The 13,276-nt window shown below is 42.1% G+C and overlaps 1 protein-coding gene across 1 annotated transcript in view; it reads right to left on the minus strand.

Moving 5' to 3' along the window:
• The window catches only part of ANKFN1 (ankyrin repeat and fibronectin type III domain containing 1), a 405,557-nt gene that overhangs the window by 118,260 nt on the left and 274,021 nt on the right, over positions 1-13,276 (minus strand). Inside the window, exons 6-7 of the mRNA XM_032872010.1 lie at positions 3,415-3,609; positions 1,493-1,606 (exon numbers count right to left, since the gene is read on the minus strand). Coding sequence (XP_032727901.1) covers positions 1,493-1,606; positions 3,415-3,609 — 309 coding nt within the window. The remainder of the gene's footprint in view (positions 1-1,492; positions 1,607-3,414; positions 3,610-13,276) is intronic.

Below are 13,276 nucleotides of genomic sequence, written 5' to 3' on the forward strand. Positions count from 1 at the left end.
AGTACCTCAGAAAGCTACAGGTGTGGGCAGAGTAATATTTGCAGACCTAGAAGATTCTCCGAGGGAACAGGTATGACATACCTGGGAAGGAGACAGGAGACACATATACTGCTTGGACACAGGACTGCTGCCTTATGGGCTGGCATCTGGGAATCTATGCACGGAGGACTTTATCAAGTTGTGGGACCATTCAGACTACTTCCATGTGTCCTCCTGAGTCAGGAAAATCGACTTTCCTCTTTTTTTTTGGCCACCACATTCGAGAATCCACATAATGGGATACTTCTGGCTCTGGTTTGTGTCTTCAGGCAAATTCCTTAACCTCCATGCTTCAGTCTTCTTGTCTACAAAGTGGAAATTCTCAGTGCCCACTGCTAGGGCTGCCGTGAAGATCACATGCAGTTAGTACAGCTGATGGCTTGCCAAGGTGCCGCGTATACAGTCGGTGCTCTGCAGCCTTGGCAGTTCTCATCACAGTGTCATTCTGCTGTCTGTCTCCTCTGGGCTCCCTCTCTCCTTTCGCAGACACGTCAAGCTGTCATGGCTTCCCTGGCTAGCTGCCGAACTCACTTTCCTGTTCTTGGCTCACTTTTCTGTTCTCTTCTGGTACATCATACACAGTCTTGTAACCCAAATCTTTGACCATCTACCTCTGATCCTGTCCCTACCTGATTCAGTGTTCTGCAGAGTTCATCAAATAATGTCGAAAACTCCTTAATTTTGAATTCAGGTCTCGGTGTGCCCCTGCCCCCTGTCCTCATTTTTCTCTCTGCTCTAATGTTTCACTGTGCCTTTTCATGAACCCTCATCACCCCTGGAGCCACAACTGGTTCCCTCGCTCCCTTTTGCCTGTCCTAGCGTGCTCTTGCTTCACAGGTATTAACCTGTGCCCACTTGGAGATTACTTTCCCCCTCAACATCTTTTGGTCCCAATCCTAGCCATCCTTGAAAGCCAAATGCCACCTGCACCTTGGGGCCTTTCTGATCCTATCCTGTTACCTCCCTCTTTCTTTTCTGACCCCTAATGTCTTTTATCTTTTTTTTTTTTTTTTTTTTTTTTAAATCCTTGACTCTAGTTTACCTGCTGGTACAGGTATCAATTCATACGCCCCGTTACTTAGTATGTTCTATATCCCACCCTCTGAGCTCCTTGGATGGAGGCTGATTCTTCCTACTTAGTTCTGTCTCCAGACCTATACTATGCACAAAACAGGCCTTCTGCAAACAAGAATGGAATTAATATTTTGGAGGGGCTTGGCATAATGACAGCCCGGTCCTATGGTCCATCTTCTCTGTGACTTATTCTCATTAACCTTTTGCTCTGTACATGAGCGCCTACAGAAATATTTCAACTCAAAAAGTACATGGGATAGAAAAATATCCTACCAGCAGGAAAAACAAACATACAAAATGCACAACTGATCCCCAAACAATGGATTGTTTTTTTAAGAAGAAACAATGAAGAAAAAAAACAACAACCGGAGTCTGGTACCTTTATATCTGGTTACTACAGCTGCGTTGACACTAAGAGGCTCTTGAAAGCTGACAGTGAGTGCCGTGCTGCTGGTTACCATGAGACAGGCGTTGGTTGGCACCTCAGGGGCTCCTGGGTCAGAAGGAAAAACGTAAGGATCTTAACATTGCAAATCCTTTTTAAACAATGTTCCTGCCTCTTCAAAGGATACCCTGAAACACACACTATGGAAACATTTGTTTGTAGAGCCTAATAGCTTTTTCTTTTGAACATTTTCATTAGAAGTCTCAATGGCCTTTATTTGTTGCCATCGTGGTCTTATTTGAGCATTAGAACGTCTTCTGAAGGGATAAATAATACCAGTTAAGCCTTCCCAAAGTATCCTGGAAACACAACAGGAGACTGGCCTGGACCAGTGGAGAGGAGGCCAGGAAGTGTTAGCAGGAGCTGGCTGCTGATAGAGACTGCTACATTTCATGAAGTACTTTCATGGAAATCATTTCACTGGAGCCTTTCTGCAACCCTGCTGGATAGAAAAGGCAAGCGGAGCATGTGCCTATTGAGGATGAGGAACGTGCAGCCCAAAGAGGCCACACTACTTGTTCAAGGACACAGCAAAGACACACAGCTAGGACGAAGCCCCATGGCTTCGGGGGCCTGATTCTGGGGTCTTCCCAGGATAGAATGCCAACCTGCCTTCTCTCATGGTGCCTCCTATTACATCACGTAACATTTTCTGAAAAAGAATTCACAGACGAATGTCATACCTAATAACCTTGGGTTTTAAAGGACTCCTGATAGTTCTAGGTGTTCCTTAACACCCAGAAGGCTTTTTGTGATTTAGAAAATTCCCTCTCAAATGGCAGTAAGTGTAAAACTATGGTTGCTTCTAGTAGTAATCTGTCCTAAATAAGGCACAATTGCAAAAGCATTTATTAAAACAATTGCTGCATGTCTCTTTTTTAAAATAAAAAAACACATGTATCAGCACTGCTGAAGAGATTGTTAATTTTGAAACAAACTTTCATTAATGTTAATTTTGAAACAAACTTTCATTAATGTCGCTTAAGTTGTTTGCTTTAAGAGAAAGGATGAGGCTTAGATGCAGTCCCTACTATACAGAACTGCTTCAGAGAACAAGATTTTCACTGCCTTCAGTCTTTACCTACAGCAAAGCAGAGGCAGATAGTCCCAAACTAATGAACTGATCCTTTCCCTTATATTTAAATCCTCAAGTCTAATTTTTTTTCATTGTTGTTTAAGTAAGATCTCCTTTTGGAACAAGATTTTAGTATTTCCCAAGTGTCTGAATTTGATACTTTTGTATATTAGGAACTGTTGTACACTGTACCTTCCAGTGCTAATGAGCATTATCCAGAAACAAGGCTTTCCTTAAAACTAACAAAAAGAATCGACGAAGAGAATGGAAGTGCAGACAAAGCATAATTCAGGGGCTGAATGACTATCCTCTGTGGCCCGTATTAACCAAAGGTCGGTTTATATAAGCGCCCTATAAAAAATGTAGTGGAGAGTTGAAAACAACTTAAACTCGGGTTGGAGGCAGGAACTGGACAAACAAATATTTTCCACCTCCCCATCCCAAAATATAGCCACTTAGGGTATCAGACCATCCAGGTTATTAGGCATTGGGGCGTATCGGGTGGAAAGCATTAGATGAGTGTGACATGGTGGAGAGAGGCCAGCAGCACTGAAGCCTCATGGCTGTGGTCAGAGAACCTACTGGGAGCCAGAAAATCAAGCAAGACAAAAGATCCTTTTACAGCCGCCCAGAACCCTCACTCCAAATAGGCTGACAACGGCCATCCATGACCCTGGAGCAGAGTTGGGGAAAAAAAAAATCAGTAAAAAAAAAAGTACTGGCTGTGTCCAACCAACCTGGCTTCTAGTTAAAAACGCAGACGTCTTCTGCTTATACTCACTGGCGTGCTCGAAACCAGTCCTCATGCGTCTGTACAGTCGGCAGCGCCACTCCCAAGCTCTCAGCTGTTTTTCCTTCTCTGTGCTGTCCAGACTTGGCCCTTCGTTCTCCACCTGGGCAGACAGTTCACTCACCCTCTGCTGGGCTTCCTGCACCAGCGCGGCGAGGTGCAGAGCTCGGCTCTCCAGGCTGACAACTGCAGGGAAAGACATGGCTGACTCCTTTCTCTTTCTGGGGGAACACTGTTTCCTGGGCAGGGGAGTTAAGAGTTGACTTTGGGGTTTAAAAAATGCCCAGGGTAAGTCTATGTTCCTTATTAACTGACTTACCCAACAAGGTCTAAGTGGTGACACTGACAACTAGATTAAATGTTAAGTCCATCAACTTAAGATATGTTCATTGTCCCGGGGCCCTCCTGTCATATGTGCCCCGAACAGCTGGCTAGCGCAGTTCATTAGAGTTCCACCATCAAGTACCCATGAGGACCACTTCTAACCCAGACTGCACACAGTCCTTTCCAAGACCTTTGCAAAGACAAACATTTAGGGCCAAAAGCTCTTATAGGGCTAGGAAGGTCATAGGAAAAGGCATCCAGGAGGCAAGCTGCATTCTGTTAAAGTTGTTTGGTGTTTTTTTGGTGGGGCAGAATCTGATTAGAATGTTCTGCTCTTAACCACATTGTGCCCAGCTCACAGACATTTTTGTACATATGTCTTAGTGGCGTAATTGTGTTATAATTAACCAATTTATTTATTGCTGACGAGGTGTTCCAGTCCCACTGCCACAGTAGCGGTGGTGAGTCCTCATGACTGGGCATGACCAGACTATGATCTCCTAACAATTCCATCTCTGATCATGATCTCAGGGAAGGAATCGTCTCTGCAGATGCCCATGCTCATCAGCAAGTTCTACTACTCTTCCTCCTGAGAGAGATTATACAGTCTGATATTTCTGTTTTACTCCATACATGGTGTCTCCATGAAATCCACATCATACTATTCACCTGACCCGCCCTTGTGAGAGTGAATGTTCACGACAGTGACAGAACGTTTCACATTCGTGTGTCAGGTTGGGAAGCTGCTTCTGGGGGTTTCCTCATGGCTCCCATATGTTTGAGGGGGGCCTTGGCAGTCCCTTGCCACTTTGGAGGATGTAGTTCGTGGTAAGGAGGCGACAGCCTCAGCCTGAGTGTGTGGAAGGAACCACAGAAAGAACAGACCAGAATCAAGCTCAGCTGCTGTCACCAACGTGTGTTTGACACTGTGTGACCAAAACAATATTTCACCCTGGTGGGTGGGAACGAAATCCAAACATTTCATTCTTCTAATTAAGGGAGGAAAATATCATGAAGATAACTCAAGTGAAAATTTGTTAGGTGTATTTTGAAATGGAAATTAGGTGGTTATATATTCATATTCTCTGTGTTCATAGGCATGTTTGCATTGATTACAGGAAATGAATACTCATTTATTATTGCCCCTGCTCACCATCAGTCTCAATTTATTTACAGATGAGGTCAATGAAAAATTAGGCAAGTCTTTTTTTTTTTCTTTCTTTCTTCTTTCTTTTTCAAGTTGCTGTTTAGAACACTCAGGACTGTGTTTTGCTACAGATTTCTCATGGTTAATGAATGTTGCTGTAGCAGTCAATCATGTACTCTGAATACCGTCACACTTTTTTTAAAGCCTCAGTCATGAGCCATGACAGAAAAATAAACAAATAAATATAAAGCTAAAAAACTCTTTCACTGAGCAGCTACACTACGCAGAATCCCCCGGGAAGGCTAAAGGAGGCCAGAATAAATGATAATATAAGTGCTGTGGACGTAGGGAAGCAATGATGGCGTATGAACACGGAGGCTCTGGAGAAAAAAAATACACATACACACACGCGGGCGCATACTCTAGTGGAAAAATTGGCAATATTAGTAGCCTCAAGGTGCAATTTCCTGGAGCAGTGAGATTGACAAGTCAGTACTAAATGCTGTTAATTTAACTAAGTTCAGATTAATGGTAGAGTCTGCTATGACTGAAGGCCTCAAACACAGTCTCATTATAGCCTTGCTGGGAAGGTCCTAAATATAGGCATTGACAGTTGAAAACAAATTCGTATACATTTGTGTATTTTTAGACATAGGTTAGGCGTCAGGGTTTGTGTCACAGTTCTCAGGTTGATTAATTGACCCAGTAACTGCACCCTCTGCCCACGGCCCCCCTCCTTCTTCCACTCCAAATTATAGAGAAAATGGGGGAATTGTCCTTGCTAAGTCATTCAGTGAGCTTTTTATTGTAAGCCTAATGTTTGAATTGCATGCATGCGTCAACACTTGGGTGATAGACACATGATTTATAAAAATAAATTTTTCTAATACTATGAAATCCCCCTATTAATTTTTATATCCACAACAGTTATTACTGGTGTGAATTCCAGGTGGCATTTCAGATGGACAGCTTCTCTCGAGCTATGCTTGGCTCCCCCTGAGATTTTTTCTGCTTTTCTTAGCACAACATGCTTTGTTTCCACATTTTCCCTTTCCTCCAAGGCTGCGGCCTTGACGCTGTCTGAGTTGTACTGGTGAAGGGATTCCACATCTTTAAGGTCAAGCATGTTGCCTCTTCAGAGGCTAAGGGGAAACCTATTCAATTTTATAACCATGTGAATTTTCCAAGATCAGCTAGATCCCTGTGCTTCTCAAACTGGGATACCTAATGCGGTATATTATATATATATTATATACCATACAATATGGTGGGGGGCATGCAGTGGGTATCTCTGGAGCCACAGAGCGAATGTGTGCACCCTCCTGGGGCATCAGTGTCTCCACACGGACTTCGGTGAAAGCACATTATTTAAAAATCAAAACTAACACTTCTGGAGGAGAATGGCAATTTCCCCCCAAAATTGAAAGCTTAAAAAAAAAGAGAGAGAGAACTTTATGGAGATCTGCCCCCCACTTTTTTCCCAGTCTAAGTCCCCAGATACCCCTGAGAACACACTCACTTGCCTCTGTTGCTAGACGTAATTCCACGGACGACTAGAAAAGGCACTAACTGAGCCAGTGATTTCCAACCATTTCACCCAGCAAAACCTTATTTTTTTTCCTATGGATTTTTTAATAGCTTAATAAAACACTCTCTTCTGAAAGATTTTCTTTATTGACTACCAAATCAGCTGACTTATAAAGTAATCATTTTTCCCCTATTATTAATGACCTATATAGCTGCCAAGAGTCACATCTGTTCAGTGTGAGATAATCAACCCAGCAAACTGGGTTAATATATTTTAAGCAGAAGCAATATGATAATTATATTAGACTGTGAAGTTTTATCTTGAGTGATGATGGGAAATTTGGGCTTTCTGACACCTTGCAAACTATTCTGAGAGCCCCCTTCCTATTTTTGCCACCCCAGAATGAGAACATTTTAACCCCCTTATTTTATTATATTTTTTAACCGTCTGTTATAAAGATGAAGAAACCGAGACTCAAGTAGGTGACATTATTATCCAAGATTTTCTTAAAATCCTCAAAGAACCCAGGGAACTTCCTCTAAACCAAATGGAATGCAAATTAACCTCATATTTATGTATTGCAGTTTTCTAATTGCTGTCGATTTGGCATGAGGCTGGTGAGCTCATTTGGATGGACATAGAAACTGGAAAGGCTATGTCTATCATATAATTGGTTCTCCTGCCCATCCACTTCTCTTTTTCTTGGATCCCTTCCCCTTTAACTTCCACACTCATGGTGTTTTCTCTTGAGTGCAGAATTCCTGATCTGTTTGCAAAGTTTGGTCTTTTCTCTCTTACTGCAGTTAGTTCCTTCTCCAGCCAAGCAACTATCCCTCTGAGCAGCCATCGCCAGCACAATAGAGGGTCTGTGAGTGTGTGGTGAGCCGTCCGGCTGGGGCAAGACCACTCGGCTGCTCCTGAAATAGGCCCCATGCTATTGTGGTGTTTAATTATCAACAGCGTTTCTACCACCCAGTGTCTGAGTGGGTATTTGTTCTAAGACCTGCCCAGCTAATTAACTACGAGGTGGGGGTGGGGGTGGGGGTGGGGGTGGGGTGGGAACTTGGTGTTCAAAGAATACAATTACGGTTACTGTTTAAATACTGAGATAAATAATGATCAGACTGAACATTTTTCCTCACCATCAGACTCTAACCTATGGAGCGCCTACTACCTACTATTTCTTAATTTCGTCCTGCCCTGTAATTGGTGAGTTTGGGCCTGGTTGATAATTGCTTAGAGATTGAAAATACAAGGAGGTAAAATGTTAACTAATTTTAATTCTTAGCTTAAAGTTTTAGGGAATAATTCATTTGATCTGCTTGAAAAAAATTACATTTTCCTATTACTAATGATAGGGCATTTTGCAACTTAGCAACAACTTTTCTATTGTTACTAGCAATTTTTTTTTTTTAACTTATTGATGAGAAAAGGAGACACAAGACACTCCTTTAGTCTGAAGGAGCCTTAACCAGCCTTAGATGACTCTTCTTATAACACCTTTGGCCCTGTAGGATTTCCTCCAGGAGGGGAACTCGCTGCTCACCAAGATGGCCCTGCCCACACTCACTTTCAGTTTTAAGAGCTTCATTCACTTTTAAAAAGTTTCCTCATCCTGAGCTGAAACTGCTTTCCTCTTATTTCCAAACTGGAGGCCAAATGGTAAGAGGGCTTTAAGTTATCGATCTAGGTCAAGGGCCGCCCGTTAGGAATGTGTGGTCCTCACCAGTTGTGCTGCCATCTTGAACCCAAGTACCTCATCTGAAAAGTGGCATAATAAGCTATCTCACAAATTCCAGTAAGTTACTGATAACCCTTCATAGATGGCTCTCAATTAGTGGAGTTTTGTATTATCATTATTACACTCACTGGTCTGTGTTATATTTTTTAGAGGCACACAAAAATAAATCAAATACGTTTTATCAAATACTCTATGCTCTTTCATAAAAAAAACAAATCTTTGCCCCAGGTAAAAATCTTCTGTCCCAACTACCATTCAGAAATATATACTAAGTGGTATCAATTTCAACCCTATCTGTTACTTCAGGGAAGAAAACAATGTCACTTAGGTAGAAACCTTGAAATGTAAGCCAAAGTCCTCTGGGCAACCAAGAATAGCAGTTAATAAAATTTATCTTTGCTATCATAAGTGACAACCTTCTAACAGCCTCACAACTGCCTTGTTTTCAGGTTAGAACATCAAAAGAAATACTACAGAAGAGTCCAAAAATTAAATGCTTTTTAATTCAAAAACTCTCATACCAGAAAAGCGCAAAATCTCTGTTTCAATTTACCTGTCTTGCTGAGGTTCACATCTCAGAATTCACTCTGGTTTCCCTTGGGTCTCACCCTGTTGTCTTATTTCAGGTTTTCCCAAGGACTCTGAGAATGTGGTTCCAAAAAGTTTCAGAGATTTGGAGGTTAAATGTTTCATTTTAATTACTGTGGCGTTTTCTCCTCCTAGAGCTCATTACGTCCTGGACATGGGGCTCTGGAATGTTCTTCCCTGCTACTTTCCAGAATGTGGATTCACAAAGTCCGTATTATATAGTTTAAGTTGTAATTGTGGTTCTTTAAGAAGCCAGAGCCAATGACACAGAGAGCAATACTTCCAGCCTAAGTCTCCCAAACTCCAAAGGGCAAATGGACATTTCTAAAACAAGCATACAAAAGCCTTGAGGAAATTATACAGAAAATCCAAAGCAGATCATCAAATGATGTCATGGCTTAAGTATGAAAGAAGATAACCGTATCTCCTGCCAATACTTTCGGTGCTAACAGAAATATAACGTAACCCACATCATTTAAAATTTCCTAGCAGTGACATTATAAAAGAAAAAAAAGTACTGAAGGTTGCTGAAGGGAGGTGAGTGGGGATGGGCTAAATGGATTATGAGTATTAAGAAGGGCGCTTGTTGTGTTGACCACTGGGTGTTATTTGTAAGTGATGAGTCACTAAATTCTACTCCTGAAGCCAACATTACACTACATTTTAACAATTAGAATTTAAATAAAAATTTGAAAAAAATAAAATGAAAAAGTTAAAAAAAGGAAAAATGATATTAACTTTAATAATCTACCTTAGTTAACTCTGTAGATCCAAAATATTATCATCTCAACATGTAATCAATGTAAAATCATTGAGGTAGTATATATATTATATATAAAATAAATATATAAATATATGTAATACATATAATAAACAAAATACATTTTATTATACTTAAGCCTTGAAAAATCAGGGTTGTTTTACATTTGGAACACATTTTAATTTGGACTAGATGCATTTCAAATACTCAATTGTCACATATGGCTGGTGGCTCCTGCGTTGGACAGAGGAGTTTAAGAACACAAAATTCCACAAACGTTTAAGAATGCTCGTACTGGGCAGTGTTTTCAAAGCACAAACTATACAGCAGATAGGTAAAATATTTAAATTCTTTGCCAGAAGCTCTTGGCTTGTTTTATATTGTTTCTGATATCTGTAAAATATTTAAATTCTTTACCAGAAACTCTTGACTTGTTATATATTGTTTTTGATATTTATATTAACAATTTTTCTTGACCATTTACAATATGCCAAGGAAGTAGTTTAAAGCTGCTATTACATTTAATCCTCAACAACTCAGATAGGTGGTGGGGCAGCCAGCCTCCAGGAGCGCCCCTGATGATGTCTGCCTTGCAGCATTCACACCTGGCTACACTCTACCAGAGTCAGTCTGTGTGATCAACAATGTTCGGCAGGAGATGAGAATATGTCCTTCCTGAGATTAGGTCATAAAAGACACTGTTGCTTCTACCTCGGTCTCTTTCTCTATCTCTCAGATCATTGGCACTGAGGGAAGCCAACAGTCATGTCAGGGAAGCAGCCCCCTGGAGAGGCTCACGCAGGAAGGAAAGTAAGTCTCTTGTCAACAGTCACTCTGAGTAAGGCTGGAAGTGGATCCCCTAGCTCAGTCAAGCCTGGAGACGATGGCAACAGTTATGTTGGGGGAATTCAGGGACAGGGGCCTAGACTGTGAGCATGTGCATGGCACAAGGACAGGCTGTGTGGGTTGTCAACGGTATCTTTTAACTTTATCTATAATGTTTTCATGTTTAACAAGGGGAATATATTCTGGTTGTATGAACATTTAAAAATTAAAAACAAGAGAATGAAAGGACAATTAATTATTGGGAAGCAGGTAAGCAGACCTTAGGCTGTGGCCGCCTGATGTCTAAATAATTGTTTGGAAATATAAAAAAAGATCAATTCATTCAGTGTTTAGTAAAATCATTCTCTTCAAAATAAATAATATATTCACACCCTTCAAAAGAAGTAGCCTTGAGATTTGTTCAATTCAACACACATTTATAAATTAGCGCCTACTGTTTGCTGGGGGTACCGCTATGAATGAACAGACAGGTTCTGCTCTGCAGAGCTTACAATCTAATGCAGGCGAGACGGAAAATAAACAAATAAAATGAAAAAAAAATATAGTGATAAGTGCTATGTATGCAGAAGATTAAAATAAAGTGATGTGATTAGAAAGTGACTTTGGACTAAGTGGCCAGAGAAAGCCTCACTTGAAGATGTGACATTAAGTGAAAATGTTAGGAAGGAGCTGGCCAGGGAATGATCACGACTGAGAGCATTCGAGCACCCCTCCAAATGGGGAATAGCTAGGACAGAGGCCCTCTGGGGAAGAGAGTGCAGCGTGTTCACGGGACGGGAGGGAGGCTGGCAGGGCTAGTGTGCCATGCGTGAGGGGTGAGCCGTATGAGAGGAGGCTTGAGGAGCAGGGCTGTAGGTCAGGGTGAGGATTTCTATGCCTATTTTAATGAAGCAAAGCAAAAATACCCGGGGACTCATTCTAGAGACCTGCCCAAAGCTTGTTCTTTACAAATTCTTAATGGTTGCAAATCTTTGTCCTTTGAGGGTGGATTTGATTTCAGGAAACCTCTCTAAATCATTTGAAGCCAAGTCTGGTGAACACGGAGGGTGATGACGCTGGGCAATGCTGTTTTGGAACAAAAATCAGGTGTGACTCTAAGCAACGAGTCAGATTTTCTCATAAACTGGCTCTGAGGACAAATCCAAAAGTGTTTCGAGCAATAGCAGCTCTGTTGGAGCAAGTGTGGGGTCTCCCATGAGGACCATGTTAAAGGATAACATTTGTTTGGACTGTAGACTTTCTGGGGTGTTTGTTTATATAAGGCCAGGCTCATTAGTTTATAGTCACACCTCTTAGACGTGCCCTGAACCGGTCCCGGCACCAACACGATCCCTCGACTACCGCAGAAACTAGTGGTGCATCCTGACGAGTCTGCCAAAATTCTGGTGTCTGGTGTCTGCGCCACACTCGCATGACAGCTACTCGGCAATTGCGTTTTATGAAGTAACTGCACACAACTAAGTCTGGGCGACATCTCCTAGTTCCAGAGGCAATATCCGAGAGAAAATGAGTGAGTTCACAGAGAGACGCAGAGCGGGTCTGCAGAGAAGGGAGAACACGGCCATAGGGAAGGGCAGAGAGACTAAAGATGAGGAGCATTCCACCATTTTTGCTGGCCCACATTATTCAACAGCGTAAAACTGAAAACAGGCTCCGTCTACAACCAAATTCTACAACAGTACCTGGAAAATAACAATGCAACAACAGCAGAAGGTACTCCCAGAATAAATCACTGAAAGACTTAGAGGTATTTCTCACACATTGTGTATGCACTATGCATGTAACTCATGCGTGTGTCTATGTGCCTGAATTCAATACCTGTAATTCCCAGCAGCCTAACACAGGGTCGTTCAAAATTTCAACTGAAAATTTCTGAGCACCTACTGCGTGTCAGGTACTGAGGTTGAAAGACGGACAAAATTCCTAAGAGTGACCAGATTTGCACATGTTAAGTATCTAAAAAGAACTTCTTTCTTTATGATTACGGTTTATAGATGCCAAATAAACAGCAGCCTCAGAAAGGCAAGGAGCTCACTGATGATGCAGCACGTTTCTCCCAGAGACCACTGAACTGGGATTGGAGAGTGGGGGCAGGACAGGAGTTAGAATAAAGGAAGGACTTACGACTGGGGACTGTCACTAACAGAGGTAAGCCTCTCTCAGGTAGCATTTATTCCACTGAACAGGAGTCATGGCAACTGGGATACTGAATGGCTGGAACCATCAGAGGCAGAGCCCCTGGATGTCCCTACATTAGCTGGCCCAGCTTCAGCCCTTTCCACGTCTCCGAGGGCTCCCTGAGCTCAGCACACAAGTCCGAGCGGAAGTACTTGGGATTCTATTTTCATAATGACTGATGCTGTCTTTTAGAAGGAATGAGTATACTTTGCTGCTTGCCTAAAGGTGAGGAACAGAAAAAAATCACTGAATAAAGACAGCAGAGTGGTCTAATGATCAGGTGGGGTTCTGCACGGGTTTAACCTTGGGATGGTGTGCAAGTTCTGGTGGCCACTTCTAGGGCTTTCCCTATGAGTAAGGAAAGAGTACCTGGTCGAGTTTCAACCTGTGTTTGTAAGGAACACCTCGATATAGCATTGTGATTCAGGGGCTAAAGATTGAAAGACACACCTGACCAATGGTTTAAAGTTAAGTCCCTAAACCCATCTGTGTCTTTGTGATTCCTGCAATGAATTCAACCAGATCACAGAGGACTTGCTTCTGAGTGGGCTGGGATTCTTGGCTCTTAGAGTGGAAAGAGTATGGGACCGGTTTTCAGACGGGAACGCCCAGGGGAAAGGAAGACAGAAAATTCATCCTGCTAGAAACTCTGCTCACTGCTTTGAAATACTTGAATGGCATTAGAAGAGGAAGCAAAGGAGAGTCAGAGAAGGAAAGAATGAGGTGTGACAGTGAGCGTGC

Source organism: Lontra canadensis, unplaced genomic scaffold, assembly GCF_010015895.1.
Source record: "Lontra canadensis isolate GAN:19392208 unplaced genomic scaffold, GSC_riverotter_1.0 scaffold43, whole genome shotgun sequence".
In the NCBI taxonomy this organism is placed as follows: Eukaryota; Metazoa; Chordata; class Mammalia; order Carnivora; family Mustelidae; genus Lontra; species Lontra canadensis.